Raw genomic sequence first — 26,430 nt, forward strand, 5'->3', positions numbered from 1 at the left:
ATTTTACCACACCACTTTTTATATATCCCATCCCATTTTATTGCACTGAGTAGAGGAAGTTGAAGAAAAAAAAACTTGAATCTGTTTCAACCAAGGAAAAACCATGGGTGGCAGAGTGGCTTCTTCCCTAATAATCTTGCTTCATCTACTCCTTCTCATGGTGAAGTTCAACCAAAAAAATAAAAATTGCTTCTAATTCTTCAAACTCAAGATCTCATTCTAAATTATTTCTAAAATTTTAATGTCTATTTTTGAAGTTGTCCTTACTTGGTAAATTTTGTGTGTTTTTCAGTTTGCAGAAGCCCTGGCTGCGGTTGGTGAAAAGAGCAAGCAAATGGAGAACTTGAATGACCATATTGAAGCTTCAGTCATAAAAATGGTGACCCAAATGGAAGATAATTTTCACAGCTCTCATATGGAGCACACAAACCCTCAACTCATAGTTTTTTTCACCATAAATGACCTGAAACAAGGCCAAAAACTGCCCATTTACTTCCCCAAAAGAGACCCTTCAAAATCTCCTCCATTTTTGCCCAAAGAAAAGGCAGATCCAATCCCATTTTCACTGAAAAAACTCCCCCAAATCCTCTCTTTCTTCTCCTTCCCCTTGAACTCCCCACAATCCCAAGCTGTGAAAGAGACACTGCAACAGTGCGAGCTCAAACCCATCAAAGGGGAGACCAAATTCTGCGCCACGTCCATGGAATCCATGGTGGATTTTGTAGGCACTGCATTGGGCACAAAACCCTCCTCTTTCCAGCTTCTGACCACTTCCCATCTCACAAAATCCCTTGTCCATTTCCAGAACTACACCATCTCCGGCGCCCCCGAGGTGATCGCGGCGCCGAAGCTCGTAGCCTGCCACGCCATGCCCTATCCCTACGCGGTTTACTATTGCCATTACCAAGAGGGGGACAACAGCGTGTTGAAGATTCCGTTGGAAGGCGACAACAGCGACCGAGTCCAGGCTATGGCGGTCTGCCATATGGATACGTCGCAATGGAGCCCGAGCCATCCCGCGTTTCGGGTGCTCAAGACCGAGCCAGGAGCGAACCCGGTTTGCCATTTCTTCCCTGCGGATGATTTTGTGTGGATTCCAACTCCGATGCCTGCTTGAGTTTGGATTAGGAAAATACTTACCTGCGAGTAGAAGCGCTCCTACTGACTTTTTGATGTAACGTATTATTATTGGTTCAAAAGGTTTTATCGAGTTTTAGAAGTTAATCAATAAAAATACCGCAATATTAGAAAGTTAGTAGGAACTTTTATAGCCAGCTTAGGTTAAAGTATTGTTGGGATTGGAGCAAGGAAATATTAGGACTCATTTGGATTCTAATAAATGTAACCTATTTCGTACAAAAATAACTTAATGATAAAAGTATGCTAGGGTTTGGTTGGGTGTTCGAATCTCGTATCTTTTATTTATAATGTAAAATTTCGTTTTTGTCTTTGAATTATTATATTTTATTTTATTTCAATTTTTGAACTTTCAAGATGTCTATTGTAGTTCAAGAATTTTTAAATTTATGCTATTTTACTCCTTCAAAATAGAAAAGAGTTTAAGCTGGGTTTAGGTAGTTTAAGTTTTAGGAAAATTGAGAAACTTCCTCCTTAATACTATTAAATATTTGACAACTTATTATTTTTTGGAAAATATTTGGTTCTTTAACGGTGAAGACCAAATCTTTTACCCACTTTACAACTCATTAATTTTTAATAAAAATGTGTATTTTTACATTTATCTCTCTTAGTTGTCAAAGGTAGTGAGGGCAAGATAATTTCTCAGGAGCTAAGTATTTTCCTTATTTTTTTAATTAATTTTTTTTTATTTGCATTAATTGTCAAAGGGTATTAATTAGGAAGTTCCTCCATAATTTTAAGGAATTTTTTTGTTTAGCGGGAGTTTGAATTTGAGGGGCAAGTTTAGAAAAGCATGAGTTTATGAGATATATATCTAATTGTATCAAGTACAATATTGCATTTTAGATTTATTTAAGTTATTTAATTTTGTTAATTTAAAATACTTTAAGTTAAAAGATAAAACAGCTATTATTTAACTAATTTAAATTTATTTTATACTTTTTGTTATTTTAATTTGATTAATTAAGAAAATGAAATACTGATGATTTTAAAATTGCTAAGTTGAAATTAAACTACTATATGTTTATGTTATATTAATATGACTGTCAAAAAATGTGATACATATGTTACTTTATTTAATGTCCATTGATAATTGGTATGTACCTCAAACTAAGAGGGTGTGAGTTTCGAATTCTCTCCCCAACATATTGTACTAAAAAAAGAAAAAATGTTATCATACATATATTCTTGTTATATTATATTACCTCCCAATTATCCCAATGCTGCTGCCAATAATCGAGCGTACGTCTGCAATTGCAATTTGCCACACGACAATCACAACAATGCCACAATGTCGTCCCTAGCGCCACGACGCTGTCTCCTCGACCCCATAGCCTGCAGCCCACTTCTTCAACTCTTTTTCATTCCTTCTTTGTCCTGGTTTGATTCCGACTCGTCCCTTACTCATTCCGACGTGGATTTGACTCTACCAATCCTAACGAGATGTCTTTAACTGTACTATGTTTAACGTATTTGTGTGTCTTAGAAATAGCACCATACTATTAAACCCGTGGCAAATCAAAGTCAAATTGTATAAAACTAAAAATATATATTTGATTACTGACATTTTTTTTTATTTGTCTGACATCTAAAAACAATTTTAAGGTTCTTGTCAAAATTTTAAAAATAGTGTTTGGCCTTTTCAAAATAATAATAATCAGGATGAAATACACATCTAGCCATTTAAGAGTAAGTTTCTATTTGATCTCTAAATTAATTTGTCCCTAACCTTTAAGAAATTGTTCTAAAAAAATCCTTAAGAGTCAAACTTAAACTAGTATCCAAAAATGTTGATGTGGCAATGACAATTTTCAAGTGATGTAGAAATAGTTATTAATTTTATATTATTTTTCTCTTACTTTCACGATCTTTTAGAAACATTTCTTAAAGCGAGTGACCAATAGCTTTGAGACTTTTTTCGACTCCCAAAAATCATGTCTTCAAATTAGGATATCAAGGTATTGAGTTGGTCTGATCATCAAAATCAAACCTCTTTTGTAACTATGATATCTCTACCATTTCTGATTTCAATTGGAGCTTTTTCCTCTAACCTCCCTTTTGTAATCTTTATGTTGCTCACGTACCTTTTTTGAAATGAAATGGTTCCAATATCTTTTACCAAAAAAAATAAAGCCAATGACAAATACTATAAGTTTCTATTTAAGTTTTTTAACTTATGGACCAAATAAAAACTTACTCTCAAACTCATAGACCAAAAGTCTATTTTATCCTAATAATAATCTCTTGTTAATTTAATATGCCAGCATTACAACTATGCCCCTTAGAAAATTTTGATACACCCATTTGGGTCCTTAGTGCTACTAACCCTCGTGTTGCCTAACAATATGTAAACATGTGTTCGCTTTTTGAATTTTTTTTTTAAACTTAATATCTCATCAAAGTAATTAAATTAATCGTTTATCCTCGATTATGAAATGTCTTTCTCGGGATGTTGCTCTGGACCTCCCAATCTAATTAAACAGTTGAAAATAGATGGCAGTAGAAGATGAGATGATAAATGGTAAGGAAGAAATAAAAAGCAACAAATGTTGTTGTACCTTTAAATTGTGGAGAGGTATTTGTGGTGATGTAAACTTGAGTACAAGTTATAGGGAGGAGAGAAAACCAAAATATTGATGAGATATTGAGTCTTAATTAAATAAAACAAAAAACAAAAAACCAACACACATATTTATGTGTCGATTGAGCTGTGAGAGTCAAGAGCACAATGCTCCGAGCAAAGTTTTTTCCTCAATAAAATGTATTTCTTCCAATAACATGCTCACAAGTCTAACCATACGAATAAAATAATTATTTTGTGATGCATAAATTTTATGGTAAAAAAATTTCATGGTCAACAGTACTCTAATTTATATAAATCTAAGTGCACTTGGCACTATAAGTAATTTGAGGGCACTACAAAAATTTTGAGAGCACTGACCGTATAAAATAAGTGTTTTTAGCTTTTTACTCATTTTAAATTTAGGGTGAGATCAATTCAAACTTTGGACCTAAGGAACTAATTAATAATGTATTATACTAATGAAAAGATTTTAATTATAAACAATTTAGTAAAAAATACTTAATAAAAATAACTTAGGTTTGGTTTCACACTCTTAAGAAGCCTTCACATGCATGTGTTTCCAAAATGCTTGAGCAATAATTACTATACAAAAGCATTTTCTATAACCACTTTAAGTATTTTGAATTTTCTTTTAAAAAAATCCCATTTAAACGAGTGAAAGTTTTTTTTTATAATAATTCACTAATCAAATAAAACAACAGTCTTTATTGGCCAAAGAGACCAGCCATGGCACCAGGGATACTAAGCTCCCAATTCTCACTTTCCTACCTTACGGGCAACTGAGGGGACGCCCACCTATACAAACGAAATCACCCCATAAGATTCTTTCAGAATCTGAATATCGTTAATTACCTAAATGATTTCGGAAAGATCGAGATTTTCTCCATGCAAAAGTATGAACACTTCTATCAAATCGTTTCCACTCTAATCGGACAGGCCACCCTGTGAAGATAGCTCACTGAAGATTAATGACGTGGCTTGTCTATGTGGATTTATTGACTTAGTCTCTTTGTTAATCTGTTATTAGTATCTTTAACTGTTTTATTATTCTGATATAGTTTTTCCATTCAAATTAAATGTTGAGGAGTTTTTATGCCTTTTATATAAACTAGTGTATTACCACGTGCAATGCACGTATAAATTTTTTTAATTATAAGGTAACTTAAATTTTATATAATTTCACGTAAAATATTTTAAGTATAATTATTTTAAAAAATAATTAAGATTAATTTTTATATATATTTATTATTATTGACAGCTAATTACTAATAATAAAATGTACTATTTATAATTATTTTTAAAATATACTATTATATAGTTAATTGTTAATCATATATTTTGTAAATAAAGGAAAAAATTATATATTAATAAAAAAGTAAATAGGTATTTTAATATTTTTATTTTAAAATTATTTCAACCTAATATGGGTCCTTTATTTTATTTTTTTTAATATTTTGTTTGTTTATTAAATATTTGTTTAGGGCTGACGTTTTGTTGTATATGTTGAAAACTAAAACTAAATTATTTTATTGATTTAATTTTATATTATAATTAAAATTATTAAAGAAAAATTCTTCAAATTATATTATTAGAAAATAAAATGACCAAAAGTTTTATATTCCACATTTTACGATTCTATACAAGTTATTGTTTATAATTAATTTATTAATTAAACATTTTTTTATATACTGACTTCTATGATTGTTTTTTTTCAACAATAAGAACATGAGTTTGTAATTATCTATATTTTAAACAAATATTCTAAATAAAATTGCTAAAAAAATACACTAAACAATAAAAAACATTAGTAACAAAAAAAAAAGTCCAAATCCTAAACTAAATCAAATTGCTAAAAAAAGAAACATTCCAAATAAAAAACACACTAATTAGAAAAATAACAATAGTAACAAAAAAAATCCAAGTACTCACTATACACTCATCTTTTAGAGTAAATATGTTCATTCTTGAAGATTGCTTGACAGATACTATTATTCAACTTTGTAAAATTGTGGAATAGTAATGTTACAAACTTAGTAATTCGAGATATGTAGATTCAACATATGCCTCTCTTGCAACTTGATGAATATGTCACAAATATCTCGAGATGTTCTCAAGATTGAATCATGTTTGAGAGATGTTTCAAGGAACTAATAATAAAAAAGTATTGAAACTTGTGAAAAACATTTAGAAGAAAACCTATTTTTATAGTAGTAGAGGATAAAACGTTACAAAAACTTTTCAAATTCTAAAACTCTTTAAAATTCTAGTATGAATTTTAATTAAAGAAAAAATTAATTTTATGTTGTTGGAAAACTTTTTGCATTCTAACCTTTTATATTCCATGCAGTATTGATCATTAATAATTAATAATTAATTTAATATTTGTAATAATATATTAATGACGTAATTTGTAAATTTGTAAATTTAGTAAAGGGTAAAAGTGTCCAAAAATGTTTTTCCTACTTCCTATCTTTTTAATATAGTATAGATAAGGCAGAAGGTTTCTCTGTTACCAATGAGAAGTTGGCTATTCCCCTGGAATTAGGACTTTAACTTGGTATTAGAGCTCAAGTCTTACGACAGAGGTGATATTGATTGACACTTCTTTTCCTTGATTTTTCAATGGAAACTTCGACAAACATGGAAGCTGATTCCACCGACACCGATGCAATGTCCGTCAGTCAATTAATTAATCCAGGAAACAAGATTTCGATCGTGAAGCTTACGGATGATTATTTCCTTTCGTGGAAATTTCAAGTACTCACTACTTTGGAAGGTCACGGATTAGAGTCGTACATTGAAGATGAAATTGATCCTCCTCTGCAATTTATTCAGGTCATTAATGGAACCTCTACTAGTTCGAAATTGAACCCGATTTTTACTAAGTGGAAACGACAGGATAAATTGATTTCATCTTGGTTGCTCGGCTCCATGTCTGAGGATTTTCTTGAACAAATGCTACATTGCAAGTCTGCTAGAGAAATTTGGACCTGTTTATTACAGATTTTTATTTCTCGCAATCTTGCACAAGTAATGAAAATTAAATCGAAGTTGCATAATCTCCAAAAAAGGTAGTTCTTCTCTGAAAGAATATTTCTCGCAAGTTAAGAAGTGTATTGATGCTTTAGCGGCGTTTCAATCTATGATACCAGTGCAAAATTCGGTCCTCAAACCGTTCAAGAGGTTATGGCTCTACTCTTGACACTTGACACAAGAAAATAGGAATGACAGCAAAAAGGTTGTGGTGAATTCGGATGGCACTCCTCCATCGGCTAATCTCCTTACTCATGCTCCTACTATGGGAAAGGAGAATGAGAATCCTATATATTCTAATGTTCCTCAGTATACTTCTGGTTCTAATAATAGGACTCGCGGTCGACATAATAGAGGCGGAAAACAGTGGAATAATTGAGGTCGTGTTCAATGTCAGTTATGTGGTCGGTTTAGACATACATTTTTCCAGTGGCTCCTCTCAAATGTCTGCTTTACTTACTGCCAATCAGGATATGAATTGGTATCCGGATTCAGGTGCTACTAATCATTTGAGGAACAATCTTACCAATCTGTCTATTGGTACAGAATACACTGGAGGAAACCAGGTGCAAGTCGAGAATGGTGCAGGTCTGAAAATTTTTCACTTTGGCCATACATCTTTTCAAACTTCAAATAATCATATCCTTCATCTCAATAACTTACTTCATGTCCCTCATATTACCAAAAACTTGATAAGTGTTAATCAGTTTGTTAGAGATAACTTAGTCTTTTTTGAATTTCTCCTATTTTTTGCTATGTGAAGGACCACCGTACTACCATTCTTCTCCAAGGGACTCTGCATGATGGACTGTACCGGTTTCATCTTTCTCCTCTTTCTTCTGCTCCTATGTCTACCGCTAGCCCTTCTTCTCAAGTCTTGTCTCCAACACCAGCTGCTCTGTTTTCGTCTTCTACCTCCTTGTCCCCTGCTGTGTCTCCTTCTCCTATTGATTTGTGGCATAGGCAACTTGGGTACCCTGCCTTTCCTATTGTTAGAAAAATAATAAATGTGTTCAAACGATTTAAATCTTCTTCTATGGCATTTCATTTTTGTAATGTTTGTGCTATGTGTAAATCTCATGCTCTTCCGTTCCGTTTACTCCTACTGCGGTTTATACTGCTCCATTGCAATTAATTGTCTTTGATTTGTGGGGTCTTGCATTTACACCCTCTAATGGCTTTAAATATTACATTAGTTTTGTTGATGCTTTTTCACGTTATACTTAGATTTATTTTCTTCGATCCAAGTCGGATGCCTTCTCTGTTTTTCTTCAATTTAAAACTATTGGTTGAGAAACATCTGAGATGCTCTATTATTTGTTCTCAATCTGACGGGGGTGGTGAATTTAAGCTCTTTACTTATTTTCTTCAAAAACATGGCATTATTCATCACCTTACATGTCCTCACACGTCTAAACAAAATGGGATTCTTGAGCGCAAGAATCGTCACATTGTTGATACTTGGTTAACTTTGTTATCTCAGTCTTCTATGGATGATGCCTTTTCTACATCTGTCTATCTCATTAACCAGTTACCTTCCACAATCCTTGGTGATGTGATTTCTTTGGAGAAGCTATTATGTCACAAACCTAACCATGCTTGGTTAAAGGTTTTTAGATGTCAACGTTTTCCTTGTTTGCGTTCTTTTAATGCTCACAAGCTCGATTTTCGTTCTCAACCTTGCACTTTTAATTTATTGGTTATAGTAACACATATAAAGGCTATAAGTTTGTCGTCTACCGGTAAGGTCTTTGTGTTTCGAAATGTTATTTTTTATGAGCATTCTTTCCCTTTTGCTAACCTTTCTATTCAGTCTATTCAGACTTATTTTTCTCCTCCTTTTTCGAACATCTCTTCGACTGCCTCTACAGATTTCCCTATTCCTCTGTTGTCCAACTCACCATCACCTACTTTAGCTGTTTCTTTCCCCCAATCGCTGCACCTATCCCCTCTGTATCTGGTTCTTCTCCAGCTATTCCTGTATCAGCTGACAATCGTCCGACTTTTGCCGTTCGTACTGTTGCTTGTTCTATACCTGCTGCTGTCAGTTCTATTTCGGCTCCTCGTGTACCGTCTATGCCTCTTGATGGGTCACATCTGGTGCCTAGTGATTCTCCATCTTTGCCTGTTGGTTCTTTGACTGTTGGTACCGAGGCCGTTGTCCCCACTGGTTCTTTAAATGTGTCCTTATCTGATGGTTCTCTCACTGTGCCTGTCCATGAAGTTGGCACTTCGTCTCAGCGGTTTGTTCTGATCTTCCTCCTTCGGCTCCCACTGTTTCGGTTCCCTCTTCTTCTTATGTACAAAATTCTCATTCGATGGTGACACGAGGCAAGAATTGAATTTTTAAGCCTAAGACCTTTGTTATTGATTATCAAGAGGTTGATGTTAAAGAGGCTTATGTCATGATCATTGGCAACGGGCAATGTCTGAGGAGTATGATACTCTTATGCAAAATCATACTTGGGATCTTATTCCTCAACCCTTACATCCAGAAAATAGTAAGATGTAAGTGGATATTCAAGATCAAGAGGAACTCTAATGGCTCAATTTCTCGATAAAAAGCTCATTTGGTGGTAAAGGGGTTTCATCAGTCCCCTGATATTAATTACTCAGAGACATTTAGTCCCGTTGTTAAACCCACTACTATTCGTGTTCTCTTGACATTAGCCTTAGCTCATAGTTGGCCAATTCGTCAGATTGATATAAATAATGCCTTTCTTCATGACCTTCTTTTTTAGACTGTTTATATGGAGCAGCCTGCTGGTTTTTCTTCCTCGAGCTCTCATCCTCTTGTTTGTCATTTACGTAAGGCTCCCCATGCCTGGTTTGATCGGTTAGGTGTATTTTTACACTCTATGGGTTTTGTGCACTCTAAAGCAGACTCTTCTTTACTCCTTCGGCATAAATCTTCGCATTGTTGCTATATTTTGATGTATGTTGATGATATTCTGAGTACAAGCAGTTCAATGACTATGATTTCTCGGTTGATTTCTATGCTTCATCGTCAGTTTTCGTTAAAAGATTTGGAGCGCCTCAACTATTTTCTTGGCATTGAGGTTTCATATCCTCCTCAAGGTGGTCTGTTTTTGTTGCTGTCGAAATATATTATGGATCTTCTTTTTAAAGCTCGTATGGGTGAGGCTCGTGCTATTGCCACTTTGATGGTTAGTGGTCCTCTGTTGTATGCTAGACAGAGTAAAACGTTTTCTGATGTTCATAATTATAGGAATATTGTCGGTGCTTTGCAATATGCCACTTCGACTCGTCCTGAGATATCGTCTAGTTAACAAAGCATGTCAATTCATGCACTCTCCTACATTAGTCCATTGGCAATTGGTGAAGCGGATTCTTCGGTATCTCAAGGGTACGGTGGATCATGGTCTTTTGTTATCTAAAGCATCTCATTTTTCTTTTCATGGTTATGTTGATGCTGGTTGGGCATCGGATCCGGATGACCGGAAGTCTACGTCTGGATTTTGTGTGTTTTTTGGTGGGAATCTTGTTACCTGGGGTTCCAAGAAACAGTCTATTATATCTCGTTCGAGTATGGAGGTTGAATATCGTTGTCTAGCCACTGCTGCTACTGAGTTGATTTGGTTGTCTTCTCTGTTTTTTGATTTGCATATTTCTGTACCACTGCCTATTTTGTGGTGTGATAATCTTAGTGCAGTCCATCTTAGTGCGAATCTGATTTTGCATACGAAGACTAAGCGTGTGGAGTTTGACATATATTTTGTTCGTGATTTGGTTCTTAATAAGAAGTCTTTGGTTTATCATCTTCCTACTACTGCTCAAGTTGCTGATGTTCTTACTAAACCTTTAGTTGCTGTGAATTTTACTCGTTTGAAGCTCAAGCTCAATGTTCGAGATCCATACTCCATTGACTTGCGGGATATGAAGATATAGCTCACTGAAGATTAATGACGTGGCTTGCCTCTGTGGATTTATTGACTTAGTCTCTTTGTTAATATGTTATTAGTATCTTTTAACTGTTTTATTATTCCGATATAGTTTTTCCATTCAAATGTTCAGGAGTTTTTATGACTTTTATATAAATAAGGCTTCTCTATACTTTTGAAGTTGGCTTTTCTCCTAAAAATTAGGACTTTTAAGTCACTCCAATGAAAGTTATAATAATATATGCAGAGTATATTTGCAATATTTCCCCTACATTTTTAAGAAATTTGAGGTGACCCAACTAGAAATCTAAGCTCATCCTGCTTAACGAGGATAATAATGGGAGAAGAGTTGAAAGGAAAAAGATGGAAATAAAAGATTGTAGAATTCAAATAAAAAATTTTAAATTACAGTTCATTTATGCTGCTTATTAATATAATTAGATCAAAGTTAAATTAATAAGGAGTTCACAACAAAATTCGAGAGAAAAAAAAAAACCAAAGAATTGCAAAACTTTTTAAAAGATTCTAAATATCTTTTATACCCTCCATTTTACTCAATGTTTCTACTTTCACTCTTGCTTTTCTCAAAGCTCGATGCATGTCCCTCAATCTTAATTATGTTAATTAGGCAATATATTATATTTGTGGTCACATCCCTGCAATATCATTTTCGCATAAAATAAAGTCCTTCCTATCATAATCTCTATTCAGCCTCTAGATCTTCGGTTTGAATCTCATGAATCAAATTTGTATCTTTAATTCTTGTCCACCTAAGTTAGTTTTTAGGTCAGATAGTAATTTAACATGCCTTTGTATTGGTCAATGATGAGACTTGATTTAGTTGACTTATTTGAGATGAAAAATGTATGTTAATGCATATAATTTAGGAAAAATGTACATATTTTGTGATTAAGGACTTTGAAATTCAGTTATAGATAAATGAAAAGACTAATTTGTGTAAATATTCTTATTTTGTAAGGAGAAGTGAAGATTGATGATCACAATGCGTGAGTCACATCGCAGGACCATAATTTCTCAGGTTACTTAGAGAATGAGTAGCCAAGTTACTTTGAAAGTTTTAGCTTCACAATGCTTCCGCTATATTCGATGTTTAAGATTTGTTATTAGTTCCTAAAATCTCTACAACCTCATTTGGTTCCAGCCTTTCATGCATTTCTCACATCTTGTTACCTTCATGGCCTATAAAAGGAGCTTCCAAGCATCACTTAAAAGACATCTCATTTTTCCATGCTTTTGTTCTCCTTTCTACTTCGTTATCAACTTTAGTTTTTTAAGTTTTGTTCTTCAATTAATTTTACTGCGATTACTCTTGTTTATTTTATTGCAGTTCAATTTGTTCCATTTTGTACTTTCTTTCTACCTTAAATTAAAATGCATTCTTTTGTTATCTTCTCTTGCATTTTCATTACTTTCACTTCCATGAGTAGCTAAATTACTTCTTCAACGATCCTATGAATGGTTTAGTTTATTTATTTAAAATTACATCATCAGTGAGCACGACGTATTACGCTCCCTTTGCTTATCTTGATTGATACAATTTATCCAATTGATTTTCTTATTGGCCACTTGTTTAAATCACATTAGTTTGAATTTAATTCTGAGAAAGTTAGAGTCAAACGGATCTCATCCATGTAATTTAACAGGTCCACTGTTCTACCTTCCGCTTTCAAATGCTCTTTCTAGAGAGCCTCTCAAAGCCTCTCAATTGCAAGATTAATATTAGATGGAGCAATGTCATTAGCTCAATTCTGTAGGATGTGTGGATGGAAAGGAACAATTGTATTTTTTTTTTTCAGGTTTCTAGATCTCGCTCTTCACTTTGGGAGGACATTGTCAATGCCTCTACTTGCTCTTCTGAATCCAATCCCTTTTGTAATTACGATATACCTACCATTTCTCTCAATTGGAATGCTTTCATCCAGGTATCTCCGTTTTTATGTACGTTCTCACATTCTTTTAAATGAATGGTACCTTTTCTACTATTGTATTGCCTTAAATATTATTAGGGATAATTTCTTTTTTGAGAATATTATTAGGGATAATTAGAGTTATGCAAGTAGACAGAAAAATATCATTGCATGAAGACCTTATATTGATCTTCTTCATTATCAGGTTGATTAAGCTGTCAAATGAGATCCCTCGAAGCATGCCTATCACCAATCTTTGAAATATTAGAAAACTTTCCCCTGTTTTATGCCATGTGTAATAATGTTCAAAAGCTAGAAAAAAGAATGCATTATCATAAATGATTGTTTTAGCCAGAAAAATTGATTTAACCAATACGATCTTCGAGAACACTCGAAGAATCTTGCAAAAATGAGTTTGCACTCTGAAAGTCTTGTCTTGTCAGTACATGATATAATTTGCTCAAGAAATCTCAATATCAAGGTTTGCGTATACCTTTCCCTTTTAATTTGAGGGTATTTATAGAGAGTCAAGATAACCATCATTGTAAAGAATTCAAATTGACAGTTATTTTCGAGATTTTAGGTGTGAGATACGTATTAAAGACGAGATACGGTTGCACGGTTATTCATTTGAATGTTGGAACCAAGTTCACAAAGTCCTGTAAATAAACAATTGAGTTCGGCAATTCTATTGCACAAGTTTTCCGAACTCTTGCCTAGTTTCGTACATGTGTGCGGCTTCCTATTGAAATGTCGATGACGTGTCCTTTTGGCGAAATTTTATCTTTATCAATATCAATGAGCATAAATCATAACCGAAAGATAAGCAGTGGAAAGTGAAACTTTGAGAGAGTTCTTTTATTATAATTCTACATGGATTTGGAAGAAAAACATATCATACAAACATCACACAAGTTGCGTAATTAAGATCGGCTAGGAACATCACACACAAGATAAAACGAACATTATGCAAGCCTAGATGTACAATGTACTATTCCACCAATCTCACGGTTAAATCTTCTTCATTTGCTTGCAGCATTTAAGGTACTCTTCACTCAATGTGTCTTCAGGCTTCACTTTGAAGATTCTCATTCCCATCCTTATCCTTAAATGACTTGTTTTGGTAAATTTGGTTGAGGCTTTATATCCAGCTTAAAGAGAGGTTTTTGTTGATCACGGGAGGACGACTCTTCTGGTTTAACATCATGTGTGAACCAGAAGTTTGGTTGAGGTTTTACATCTTCAAAGAGAGGCTCTCCACTTTCACGAGTGTACCAGAAGTTTGGTTGAGGCTTTACATCTTTAAAGAGAGGCTCTATACTTTCATGAGTATTCCAGAAGTTTGGTTGAGGCTTTACATCTTTAAAGAAAAGCTCTTGATTTTCATGAGTATTCCATAAGTTTGGTTGAGGCTTTACATATTTAAAGAGAGGCTCTCCACTGACACGAATGTTCCAAAAGTTTGGTTGAGACTTTACATCTTTAAAGAGAGGCTCTCTAAGGGCACGAGTGTACCAGAAGTTTGGTTGAAGCTTTACATCTTTAAAGAGAGACTCTCCACTTTCACGAGTGTTCCAGAAGTTTGGTTGAGGCTTTACATCTTTAAAGAGTGGCTCTCTACTTTCACGAGTATACCAGAAATTTGGTTGAGACTTTACATCCTTAAAGAGAGGCTCCCCACTTTCACGAGTGTTCCAGAAGTTTGATTGAAGTTTTACATCTTTAAAAAGAGGCTCTCCACTCTCCAGATGAGGCTTTGAATCATCATAGTTATTTGCTTGAGGCAATATCGACTCATCTTTTATCACATTTCTCCACTTACGATCTCCTGGCTCACGTCTTGACTCTATGGTACTTCCAATCTAAATACCCCATAAAGAGAGCAACAGAGAAAGGGATGAGAAGATTTTGCACTGTAAAATATGTTTCTAAATCCATTATATCATGGTCTAGATTCACATATGTTTCAATGTACAATAATTTTCATATCATTCCACATAAAAATGGTGAATTAGAACATATCAAGCAAATGCCCTTCAAAAATCAAAATGTGTTTTTAGCTCAATGCATGCAAGAGATTAATGGAATTGCTCACCAATAGAAGTGAGAGGAAAGCGATGAAGACAAGCCCCTTCATGTCTTTGAATATCTTCACTAAAATTCAAGTCCCTCCTTTGATGTGTTTTCTTAGAACAACCACAAATTGTTACTATGTATAAATAGACATCGGAGGATGGAATTTACTTTTTTACGTACAGTCCTCAAATAACCTTTTGTGATTTTAATCTTTACCCTGCTTCAAAATGGAATCATCCAATTATTGCAATAAACGTTATCTTTCCCTCCTTTTAAACTGGATGCACGTTTGAACTTTCGAGCTCTGTCAATATTCATGGAGTTACATCTTAAAACTAATTGACAATGAGAGAGGTAGCTCACTTGTATTATGTTGATGCAGATATCCGCCGAGCTAAGGTCAGTCACACGAGATAACCAGAGCGAGTTGCCAAAGTGCGACCTCAAACCACCGTGGGACTTGTACAGGGAACAAACATTCCAACGCCCAAGTTAGAGTGAGTTCGAGCTGTAGTAAGTCGGTCTCGAACAAAATTGCGTACTTGATTTGTGGCACGGAATGTCCCTTTTATAGGCAGGCAGAGGAGACAAGACCATTGGAACTGTTCCGACCAACGATTATAGTTGTGGAGCCCGAGGTCGGTGGTCGGACTTTAGGTCGGATGATATTATTTATTCATCTCAGCTCAGTGCGAATCAGCGGTCGGTGGGTATGAAGGGTTTGTTTTGTGACTTCTAGTGACTCCGAACTGAGTTGGAACGTAAACGTGTCGATTTTTGAATTTGACCACCATCATATTATAAATTATTAGGTCCTTTCACTCAGATGCCTCAGATTCAAAATGTGTGGTGGTGTTTAATTGTATGCAAATGCAAACAGATGAATTATTTATTAGTCTCGAAATATCTTATGAGGAGTCTGAGTTTCAATGGCCCAATCGATGAATTATTAAAGCAATGGTTGGTGCTGTACACTACAAGAGTGAATTATATCGGCATTTGTCGACTATTGCCTTCCCAGTGCCTCAAATTTAAACGTGCAGGAAAATGATTGAATGTTTGGAGACCCACAAATAATTGACTGGCCAGAAATAAGTGTCCCTCAAGTCTCTAAATGACCCCTGATTTTACCTTCCTCTTCATCAGGACAACATTCCTATTTACTAATTCCTATTTAACTCATACATTTGCGGTAAGTAATTTTTGCTACTACAGTATTTAAAAGAAAGTCTCACAATAAGCTCTTAAAACAACTAAAAGAGAGCATCTACTAATTTACGACCTACCTGCTCGGTGCCATAAAATGTTGTAGCACTAGTACTCTCGAGTTTGCATGCATGGTCGAGAATAACTTTTACGCCTTTGATGTTGAGGTACCCTTAAAACTTCACGATTCCTCCTAATTTATTGATTTATCTACGAGTGTCTAGGCAGCTTGCACGCATGCACCTCAACTATACACTTGAAACCAACCTTCTATAGAACATTATTTTTGTTGCCAAATAATTACATAAGATATATTAAATTTTAGACAGGTGGCCACCATGTTTCTTTATTATTATTATTATTATTATTATTATCATCATCATCATCGAGAGGTCGGTCGCCCTTTGGCCTTTACGCCAGGATATTCCTTGATGTCCCAAGCCCCTCAAGCTATCCCTTGGAGATAAGTGGATACCATACTTTGAACTCATTTCCTTCAGGTCATTTACTTTTTCTCGTAATCCCAATGACCATTATTATATATAGGTCAACTTAGTACCTCTAGAATTTTTATAATTAGACTCCACAAACTATGATTATAAATTTGTAATTATAGTTTGTGAAGCCAACTGAGGCCAAACTGGTGGATTCTTTGCAAAAAGGAGCGCTATGAATCATTGGACCATCTTCTACTTCATTGCCCTTTTTCATCTTCCATCTGGCATTCTCTTTGACACTTTATCTCCTTCCTTTCCAGGATATGTTGAAGATTTTATAAAGGAAAGCTTTTGTACTTCTAGATCAAATGGCAGGAACATTTTATAGTGTAATGCAGTTGGTTGAATTCTTTAAAATATTTGGTAGTTGGAGAGAAATAATCGATCCTCTTCTGTGGGGAGTTCACAGATCCAACTCGCGGCTCTAAGACAATATCAGAACAAAGGTCTCCTTGTGGTCGAACAAAATCCCCCTTTTTTTTAAAAAAAAAAATGATGATATCTCTACCATTTCTTTTAATTGGAAAACTTTTCTTTAGCTTTAGTTTTTTCTATTTTGTGTGTATATTCCTCACCTACTTCGTTCTTTTTTTTGAATGAAACGGCTTCGATTTCTCTTTTAATTCAAAAACAAACTATGATTATAAATTTCAAGAAAAATGATATAATATAGAGTAAAGTGACCTAAGTTTATTTATAATTTTATTTAAAAAATGAGAGAAACCCAAATTCATTAATAACACTAATTAAAAGCTTAGGAAGGTTTATCCACTAATGATAACTCAACCAATTATAAGAATAGATATTGAATATTTTCATCCAATAACATCAAAGTTCCTTCAATTGTAATAATACAAAGGAAAACATAAGCAAGGGCCCACATGAAAGCATAGACAAATGAAAAATCAACACATCATCAATTACTTCCAAGAGTAAAAGTTAACCACACCACTTTTTTTTTAATCTCAATGTCATCTTATATTGCAGTCAGCAGAAATTGAAGAAAACTTGAATCTGTTTCAACCAAGCAAGAGAGATGGGTGGCAGAGTGGCTTCTTGTCTAATCTTGCTTCTTCTATTCCTTGTTATGGTGAAGTTCAACAGAAAATGCTACTAATTCAAACTCAAGATCTCATTCTAAGTTCTTTCTATGATCTTAATTATGTCTATTTCTGAAGTTTTTTTCTACTTGTTTTGCATATTTTGCAGTTTGATGAAGCCTCAGCTGAGGTTGGTGAAAAGAGCAAGCAAATGGAGGCTGAATCTGCAGATAATGGTGTCATAAAAATGGTGACCAAAATGGCATACAATTCCCAAGAACTGAACTCCATGGCTGACCAACAACATCATGCTGATGATTCTTCATCATCCCATATGGAGCACATGAACGACCCTGCACAGATTTTCTTCACCATAAATGACCTGAAATTAGGCAAAAAACTGCCTCTCTACTTAGCCCCAAAAGACCCTTCAACCTCTCCTCCCATGGTGGCCAAAGAAATTGCTGATTCAATCCCTTTCTCGCTCGAACAACTCCCTGAAATCCTTAGATTCTTCTCTTTCTCCCCAGGCTCCCGCCAAGCCCGAGCCGTGGAAACTACACTCCATCAATGCGAACACAAACGCGTCGAAGGAGAGACCAAGTTCTGCAGTACCTCCATGGAATCCATGGCGGATTTCGCCCGCTTAGCGTTAGGCTTGGCCTCCAAGTCCTCTCTCAAACATTTGGTAACAACCCATCTCACCAAACCCCGTCCCCCTTATCTCCAAAACTACACTCTCCTCCAAATGCCGAACGCAGTGACCAAGTTCTTGGCTTGCCACTTAATGACGTATCCCTATGCGGTTCACTATTGTCATTACCTACACGGTGGCGACAAGGCGCTGCAAATTCTATTGGAAGGCGATAACGGAAATGTGGTAATGGCTGCAGCCGTTTGCCACATGGATACGTCGGGTTGGACGCCGGACCATGTGTCGTTTCGAGTGCTCAAAACCAAACCAGGGATCGTCCCGATCTGCCATATCTTCCCACCCAACGATCTTATATTGATTCCTATGTGAATCGTAATCGTCCTGTAATTATGACATTTCTATCGTTAAAAGTGCACTTCTTTCCTCTAAGTTAGAGGTAGATGGAGCTATAATCTCGCTTTTAGCAAGATTGTATTATTATTATTACTACTACTATTTTATTATTATTATTTATTATTATTATTATTATATATTTTTAAAGAATCTCAACAGTCACTAAGATTCTTTTCCTCGCCACGTCATTTCTTCTTCATTCTTCTATTCCTTCCCACGCACTAATAATTTCTGCCCTTCGTCCGTTGCCGTCTGCGATCACTCCCTCTCTTTGCAATTTCTCCGACGATTTCTCCAATATCACAGAAACAACACCAAAACACTAACCCCTCCTTGGAAGCCTGGATTTGTCAGGATTTGATTTTTAAATCATTTCCGATGTTTGGTTGGAATAAAAAAAAATAGAATTTGAAATCTCCTTTTATCCCAAAACATTTTCCATCAAAACGGATTTGATAGGATTTTAATTAAAAGTTGATTACATTATAATTTTACCCTCAAACTGAATAAAAAAAAAACTCTAAAATGGAGGTGGTGCTAGTATTTCAAATAATGATGCGAGATAAAAAGAGAGAGAAATAATGATATGAGATAAAAAGGAAAGAAAATTGAGAATGAGATGAAATAAAAAAAGAGACGAAATAAAATGGGGGAGGAGATGAGATGGAAAGAGAATAAAGAAAATATGGAAGGAAGTATAAAAAGAAAGAGAAAATAGAGAAAGAAAGAGAAATGGAGAAAGAGATGAGATAAGAATAGAAAAAGAAAATGGAGAAGAAGTATAAAGAAGGGAGATAAAGAAAGAGGAGGGTGACGAAAAAAATGGAGGCAATCAAATACGTCTGGAAACGAGGGTTCATACAAAAATAAAATTATAGTTTATTTTCTGATATAGAGGAATACTTTATGATTTTGTTTAATTTACAAGGATATAATGGTAAAATAAATACTTTCTTTTCATTTTCTGCAATCATTCCAACAAAAAATAAAATTTTTTTATTGATTTAAAATCCGTTAAAAATTGTTGCTTTCCAAAATCAATTACGAATTTGAAATCATTTCCATAATTTAAAATTTTGGAATTTGAAATCATTTCATTCGAACTCTTAACGTCAAACGGAGCATAATAGGTATTGTCGAACCATTTTAAGATTTCATTTCGAACCTACTATTTTAGGAACCATTTTAAGATCGTTTTCCTGTAATTTGATATAGCATTGACTCTTTATGCTGAAAGGTTTTTTTTAATTTTTAATTTTTTTCTAAAACGTTTTTGAACTTACTTTTATATGTTATGTTATATGTGTGTATATATTCATGTCCACGACTAATGTGATGCACGTGCAAGTGTACCATATTCTGGTCGATTATGGTATAAACAAGGTCGGAATCCACAGGAATAAGGATATTACTCTCTACTCAAAAATACCAAAAAGGAATGCAAATAAAAGATAATCAATGGTTGTATAACTAGAAGTAAAATACTATAAAAACATAAAAATACATTCCAAGAGAGAAATAATGTAATTACATATGCTGAGACAAATAATGTAATTACAAAACGAACGTAGAAAACAGACAATGATATGAGTACGGGGATCACTATATGCTTTCACTTGCTACAGAAGATGCTCTGGCATAAAATCGTATGTTGATGGTCAAACCGACGTGGTTCCCTTATTCCAAGACACCCAAAATTAATACCTACAACTTTCGTTACTAAATACCCAAGCATAAATAACAATTTATAAGCATGGTTAGGCAAACATTATCCTTAAGAATCCACAAATTTACTAAAAAAAAATAACTAACCACGAAAAGAGTCAAACACGCTACCTATATACCCTTCCGAGTCATACAAGAACAAACAAAGTTATAAATGTGGCCAGCATAGATAAATAAGATGAAAATATTATATCAACTCTATTCAACAGTAGCAAAATACAATGGGTATAGAGAGAAACAACTCATTTGGTAAAAAAAAAAATTTTGAGAGAAATCCTCTGAAACCTCCAAGTCAGTGAGAAACCAGCAGTTCCGATCCAGCTTCCTTCCGTCGACTTCTTCTCAAAATGGGGGTAACTTTCCTTGTCTTCAGCATGTTTTTTAGAATCATTTCCTCTCTTGGGATCTTTTCCCCCTTGTGATTGATGATGAGACAACTCCATTTTGTTGCTTTTGTAACTCTCCCAAAAATTAGGGCAAAATTCAGTAAAACGCACATTGTACATACATAAGTAAAATCCCACATGTTACTACTCTGCTCAGGAATTTCTGCAGCAAGCGATGCTCCAGCACGACATCTCTAGCCTAGCAACGCTCTGACACTTCTACTCTAATTCTGTTGTTTCTCATTAACTTCTTCAAATTCAGCACAATTAAACCAAAAAAGAGGAAATAAGCAGACACTTGCGTAAATTCAGCAACATGAGGATTTAGAACGTGGTAATAAGTTTTTTCACTCAATTCCACACTTAAGCATGCGATTTATACAAAGACACTCCATTAACGTACCAATTAACTCAATTATTTACTAAAATAACTCTCTTCGAGGTAGTTATATTATATATATTGAAAAATATCATGTGCGATTTTTGGGCCTCGCATTTATTTTTTGCACCTAGAAAAGTGGACTACTCTCAGAAGTGAGACCTATGGCGTATGAACATGACATGCTTTTTCTAACGTGCTATCCAACAATCATATGATATTGAGAAGACGGCTTTTGGCACTTTCAAATGAGAGATCAATTTCATCACCATAGGCATCTTGGGCGATGAAACATAGTTTTCATTGTCAAAGACATGGCAACAAAATCTAAAATTCGTGGTCAAAAGTTCACCGGGACAATATCTGCCAACAAACTTGACAATGAAAAAAAATCGTCGATAAATAATTTAATCAATGAAATATTGAACTATGACGATGATTTTTCGAGTGGAGAAGACTCATATATATATATATATATATATATATATATATATCTTTTTTTCTTTCTGTAGTTTATTGATGTTTTCATTAACGAGTTGATTAAGCTGTCAGAAACTGAAAAAATAATAGTGGAGAACTGAAACTTCATAGAGTTATTTTATTACATTCTACATGGATTTGAAAGAAAAACATGATCATACAAACATCACCAAAGCTGGGTAATTAAAAGCTACATTTGTTAGACCTAACTTACCACACAGCTACACAGGAAGAATATCTCACAAAACATAATGTGGATGGTACTATTATTCCACCAATCTCACAGTTACACATTTTCTTATTTGCTTGCATTATATTAGTCAAGGTATTCGCTCAATGGCTTCACTCAAAAGATTCTCATTCCTTAATGAAGGCTCTTGTGGATCATTGGAAGATGACTCTTTTGGTTTAACATTACGTGTATAGTGAAATACGAATGATTGAGGCTTTATGTCCCTAAGGAGAGGTTTTTGTGGATTTATGGGAGGACGACTTTTTTGGTTTAACATGGTGTGCATAGTCAAATACGAATGATTGAGGTTTTATATCTTTGAGAGGCTTTTGTGGATAGGGGAGGATGACTCTTTTGGTTTAACATCATGTGCGTAATCAAATACGAATGATTGAGACTTTATATCTTTGAGAGGCTTTTGTGGGGACGACTCTTTTGATTTAACATGATGTGCGTAGTCAAATACAAATGACTGAGGCTTTATATAATTAAGGAGAGGCTTTTGTTGGTCATTCGAGGATGACTCTTTTGGTTTAACATGATGTGCATAGTCAAATACAAATGACTGAGGTCATATATCCTTGAGGAGATGCTTTTGTTGGTCATTGGAGGATGACTCTTTTGGTTTAACATTACGTGCGTAATCAAATACAAATGACTGAGGCTTTATATCCTTAAGGAGAGGCTTTTGTGGATCATTGGAGGAAGATTCTTTTGGTTTAACACCATGTGCATAGTCAAATACAAACGATTGAGGCTCTAAGTCTTGAAAGAAAGGCTTTCGTGGATCATTGGATGACGACTCTTTTGGTTTAGCACCATGTGCGTAGTCAAATACAAATGACTTAGGATTTATATCCTTAAGGAGAGACTTTTGTGGATCATTGGAGGACGTCTCTTTTGGTTTAACATCATGTGCATAGTCAAATACAAACGATTGGGGCTTTAAATCCTGAAGGAGAGGTTTTCGTGGATCATTGGAGGACGACTCTTTTGGTTTAGCACCATGTGCATAGTCAAATACAAATGACTGAGGCTTTATATCCTTAAGGAGAGGCTTTTGTGGATCATTGAAGGACGACTCTTTTGGTTTAACACCATGTGCATAGTCAAATACAAACACTTGAGGATTTATATCCTGAAGGCCGAGAGGCTTTCGTGGATCATTCGATGACGACTCTTGTTGTTTAGCACCATGTGCGTAGTCAAATACGAATGATTGAGGCTTTATATCCTTAAGAAGAGGCCCTTCACTTTCCAAAGATGGCTTTGAATCGTCACAATGATCTGCTTGAGGCAACAAATCATCTTTTAACACATTTATCCTCCTTTGATGATCTCCTGGCTCATGTCTTGATTCTGTAGTGATTACAATCTAAACACCCCATAAAAAGAGGGCAAGAGAAAATTAGATTGCACCATATGTTACTAAATCCACTAGATGATCTAGTTTCAGATATATATGTACGTAAATATCAATGTACAATAATTTTCATATCATTTCGCATGCATTAAAATTGGTTTAATTTAGAATGTGTCAAGCAAATGCTTTTTCAAAACCAAAATGTGTTCTTAGCTCAATGCAAGAGATGAATGAAATTGCTCACCAATATAAGCGAGAAGAAAGTGATGAAAACAACCCCCTTCATATCATTCAATATCTTCACTAAAATTCAAGTCCCTCCTTTGATGAGTTTGCTGAGAACAAGCACAAATTGTTACTATAAATAGACAGCTAGTAACCAAAAGATGGAGTTTTTTACAGTCCTCACAGTAACTTAAACACTTACCTGGTTGAAAATGGAATCTTTAAATTATTGCAATTATTGAGTACATGGCATGTCCCACAGACGTACAATTAAGTTTGATTTGATATATCTCCGTTCACTCAGTACAATTATTGAGTGTCCTATTGCCTCTCATATTCAAAATGTGTGTTAGTTGTATGCAAATGCAAGCAGAGAAGAATTATTGAGTTGCAAAATCTCGTGCTGAGGGTCAGAGTTTCAATGGCCCAATGATGAATTATTAAAGCACTGGTTGTGATGCTCCACTACAAGAATGAATTATTTCTTTGCTTTTTTTTGTTTTTTTTATTAAAGCACTGTAGTACTCTTATACGTTCAAGTATCTCCATAATGGTATGATATTCTCCGCTTTGGACATAATCCTCAATGGTTTTACTTTTGGTTTCACCTAAACTGCCTCATTTAATGGAGATAATTGACCTCTCTTATATACTATGGATTACTTCATTTCCCTAACCAATATGAGATTTTGTTTACACTCTTTTTACAAACCCAACAATATCATTTCATTAATACGGGTACGTGAACAACATACAAAAGAGAGGAGACTGGATGAAAGCGCTGCAATGGAGAGAAATGATAGCTATATCGTAATTAAAAAAGAGAGATCATTTAGAAGATTAAGAAGAGATTAGAATCATCCCAAAGATGAGCACAAAATATTGAAGAATCTGAGAAGATATGATCGTTGTGGCCCATCCAAATGTTCCAAAGAGCTAAGATAATAGGATTATCAATATTCATGGAGTTTCATCTCAAAATCAACTGATCGTAAGAGGAGTAGCCCACTTATATTATAAACCCTTATTAAATCCCTTATCTTAATCAATGTGGATCCTTAACAAGAGTTACTTCATATAGAAGGTCCCTGCGGCTTTTTAAGGGGATATATAATGCTTCCTTAATGAAATCATCCATCAAGTAGGGAGAGAGGCAAGCAAATATTGAAATGGCCGAAAAATAACAGATCAAAACAACCTAAATAATGGGAATACAGTAATAGATGGTCCAATGATCCAGAATGACGAAAGCATGAGACCCACCTGCTCGGATTAATGGCTAAAGTTGGGAACCTTGTATGTAATTTGTCATGGATATTGAGGCCTCCCTGGATAATGCAACAGATATCCATCAAACAGATGAAGAATTTTGTATCTTTTTGGAAAAAAACATCCCAATATTTGGAGAAAAAAACAGGGGGTTTCCATTGGGTTTTCAATTATTGCCTTCCAGTGGCTCAAATTCATTACCTTTACCAAAGGTGCAGAAAAATGAGTTGGCTGGGCAGACCTTCAAATCAATTGACTGGACAGAAATAAGTGTCCCTCAGCTTCATGAACATTCAAAAGATATATTGACAAGCCCTAATTTCACCGTATGTTTATATTTACTTACCACTTGATACATACACTTGCGGTAAAGAATTTTTGTTATCAAAATATTGAAAAAATTATCTCAATGGTTTCCCATCACATATGATCTAAAATAAAAGAGAGCATCTACTTGTTACAACCCTATCTGCTTAGTGCCATAAAATGTGGTAGTACCAATTCTCTCGAGTAGTTTGCATTCATGTCAGACAATAACTTTTATGCCTTTGAGGTCGAGAGTGTCCTTCAACCTTCACGATTCATCCCTTTAATTTATCTTCAACTCTCTCGACAGTTTGTACGTACCTCGACTATATACACATAACAATTATTAATCTCACCTTGACCTTTTCGCTGCTTCTAAGAGTGAAGATTATCCGTACGGACCCAATACGAGTCCTTTCAGCATGCTTTATCCTCATTCACATTGTTCCAAGTCAAGCACACTTTACCTTGTTGGTATAAGTTGCTGTCAATTCTTTTAAGTCTTTCTTAATCATGTTTCCATGGATCTCAGGATCATTTTCATTCGGGTATGGTTTTGCTTCATTCATGTACCCCTTCTCCCTACTCAGATGTCGCAATAGTACCTATTCCCTCTAGACTTTTGATTTCTACTGGCCTAATTAAACAACCATTAAGGCCAACTAATGGTAGTTCTTGAATTTTTGTAATATTAGACTCCACAAACTATGATTATAAATTTCATGAGAAAATTGATATAACATAGAGAAAAGTGGATTCGTGGGTGCATATCGTCTGTTTCTTATTCAGTATTGTTGAATGGGAAGCCGCGCGGTAAAATCCTTGCTTCCCGTGGCATAAGCCAAGGTGATCCTCTTTCACCCTTCCTCTTTGTTTTGGCTATGGATTATCTGAGCCGTCTTCTAACAGAAGCTACTAAAAAGAGTTATTGAAGGATTTCAAATCGGACAGCAGGATTTAAATATCTCACCACACTTGTTTGCCGATGACATTCTACTTTTTACAAGCCCAAATGTCGTGAAGCTACAGAATCTTCAAAGTCTCATAAAATCTTTTGAACTTGCTTCGGGTTTGAGCTTCAATCTCCACAAGTCATCCTTTTCTGGGATTAATATCACATCAGAAGAATTGGAGGCATTGGCTCTGTCATGGCAAATTCCGGCTGCCCCCCTCCCAATCATTTATCTCGGCATGCCCTTAGGAGGTAATCCAAAATCGGACTCTTTTTGGCTTCCTATTATAGAGAGGATTCACAGAAAATTTGAAAGCTGGAAATTTTCGTATGTATCAAAAGGGGGAAGATTAACTCTGATACAATCGGTATTGAGTAGCCTCCCAACTTATTATCTTTCAGTCTTTAGGGCTCCTAAAAAAGCTTGCAAAAGCATAGAAAGATTAATGCGAAATTTCCTTTGGGAGGGCTGTCAAAACGATAAAAGTGCTCACTTAGTACGTTGGGATCATGTTTCATTGCCTAAAGACTGTGGTGGCTTGGATATTGGCAATATTGAATACACCAACTCGGCTCTTCTTAGTAAATGGATTTGGCGTTTTCTCATTGAAAAAGACAGTCTCTGGGCTTCACTGATTACGGCTAAATACACAACAAGA

General features: G+C 34.8%; 5 protein-coding genes across 5 annotated transcripts; 3 read left to right on the top strand and 2 right to left on the bottom strand.

Moving 5' to 3' along the window:
* Positions 1–1,407, top strand: LOC148211665 (BURP domain protein USPL1-like). The gene is made up of 2 exons (XM_088122338.1): positions 1–160; positions 293–1,407. The coding sequence occupies exons 1-2, from the start codon at positions 104–106 to the stop codon at positions 1,115–1,117; spliced, it is 882 nt and encodes a 293-aa protein (XP_087978464.1). The 5' UTR covers positions 1–103; the 3' UTR covers positions 1,118–1,407.
* Positions 1,408–6,284: 4,877 nt separating this feature from the next.
* On the top strand, positions 6,285–10,829 carry LOC111007767 (putative mitochondrial protein AtMg00810). The gene is given in 3 exon segments (XM_088122380.1): positions 6,285–7,345; positions 7,521–10,037; positions 10,039–10,829. Coding segments are annotated over 2 exon segments (1,158 nt in total). The 5' UTR covers positions 6,285–7,345; positions 7,521–9,507; the 3' UTR covers positions 10,667–10,829.
* A 2,588-nt stretch (positions 10,830–13,417) lies between these two features.
* LOC111007615 (uncharacterized) lies at positions 13,418–14,842 on the bottom strand. The gene is made up of 2 exons (XM_022280031.2): positions 14,683–14,842; positions 13,418–14,449 (listed from the first exon to the last, which is right to left on the bottom strand). Exons 1-2 carry the CDS (start codon positions 14,722–14,724, stop codon positions 13,694–13,696), a joined length of 798 nt encoding a protein of 265 aa, XP_022135723.2. The 5' UTR covers positions 14,725–14,842; the 3' UTR covers positions 13,418–13,693.
* A 2,458-nt stretch (positions 14,843–17,300) lies between these two features.
* On the top strand, positions 17,301–18,544 carry LOC111007856 (BURP domain-containing protein BNM2A). The gene is made up of 2 exons (XM_022280381.2): positions 17,301–17,456; positions 17,576–18,544. Exons 1-2 carry the CDS (start codon positions 17,403–17,405, stop codon positions 18,428–18,430), a joined length of 909 nt encoding a protein of 302 aa, XP_022136073.1. The 5' UTR covers positions 17,301–17,402; the 3' UTR covers positions 18,431–18,544.
* Positions 18,545–21,514: 2,970 nt separating this feature from the next.
* Positions 21,515–23,413, bottom strand: LOC111007568 (uncharacterized). The gene is made up of 2 exons (XM_022279976.2): positions 23,264–23,413; positions 21,515–23,031 (listed from the first exon to the last, which is right to left on the bottom strand). The coding sequence occupies exons 1-2, from the start codon at positions 23,303–23,305 to the stop codon at positions 22,228–22,230; spliced, it is 846 nt and encodes a 281-aa protein (XP_022135668.2). The 5' UTR covers positions 23,306–23,413; the 3' UTR covers positions 21,515–22,227.
* Positions 23,414–26,430: the final 3,017 nt, after the last annotated feature.

The sequence above is a fragment of the Momordica charantia genome, assembly GCF_013281855.1.
Source record: "Momordica charantia cultivar OHB3-1 chromosome 4 unlocalized genomic scaffold, Mcharantia_2.0 BLBB01000004.1, whole genome shotgun sequence".
Lineage (NCBI taxonomy): Eukaryota > Viridiplantae > Streptophyta > Magnoliopsida > Cucurbitales > Cucurbitaceae > Momordica > Momordica charantia.

Bases quoted from the DNA above. Each gene is read 5' to 3' on its own strand.
- LOC111007615 (XM_022280031.2), bottom strand. From the start codon at position 14,724: ATGAAGGGGCTTGTCTTCATCGCTTTCCTCTCACTTCTATTG. The intron at 14,450-14,682 runs GTGAGCAATTCC...TGGGGTATTTAG, and splicing joins CTTTCCTCTCACTTCTATTG to ATTGGAAGTACCATAGAGTC.
- LOC148211665 (XM_088122338.1), top strand. From the start codon at position 104: ATGGGTGGCAGAGTGGCTTCTTCCCTAATAATCTTGCTTCATCTACTC. The intron at 161-292 runs GTGAAGTTCAAC...TGTGTTTTTCAG, and splicing joins TTCATCTACTCCTTCTCATG to TTTGCAGAAGCCCTGGCTGC.
- LOC111007856 (XM_022280381.2), top strand. From the start codon at position 17,403: ATGGGTGGCAGAGTGGCTTCTTGTCTAATCTTGCTTCTTCTATTCCTT. The intron at 17,457-17,575 runs GTGAAGTTCAAC...CATATTTTGCAG, and splicing joins TTCTTCTATTCCTTGTTATG to TTTGATGAAGCCTCAGCTGA.
- LOC111007568 (XM_022279976.2), bottom strand. From the start codon at position 23,305: ATGAAGGGGGTTGTTTTCATCACTTTCTTCTCGCTTATATTG. The intron at 23,032-23,263 runs GTGAGCAATTTC...TGGGGTGTTTAG, and splicing joins CTTTCTTCTCGCTTATATTG to ATTGTAATCACTACAGAATC.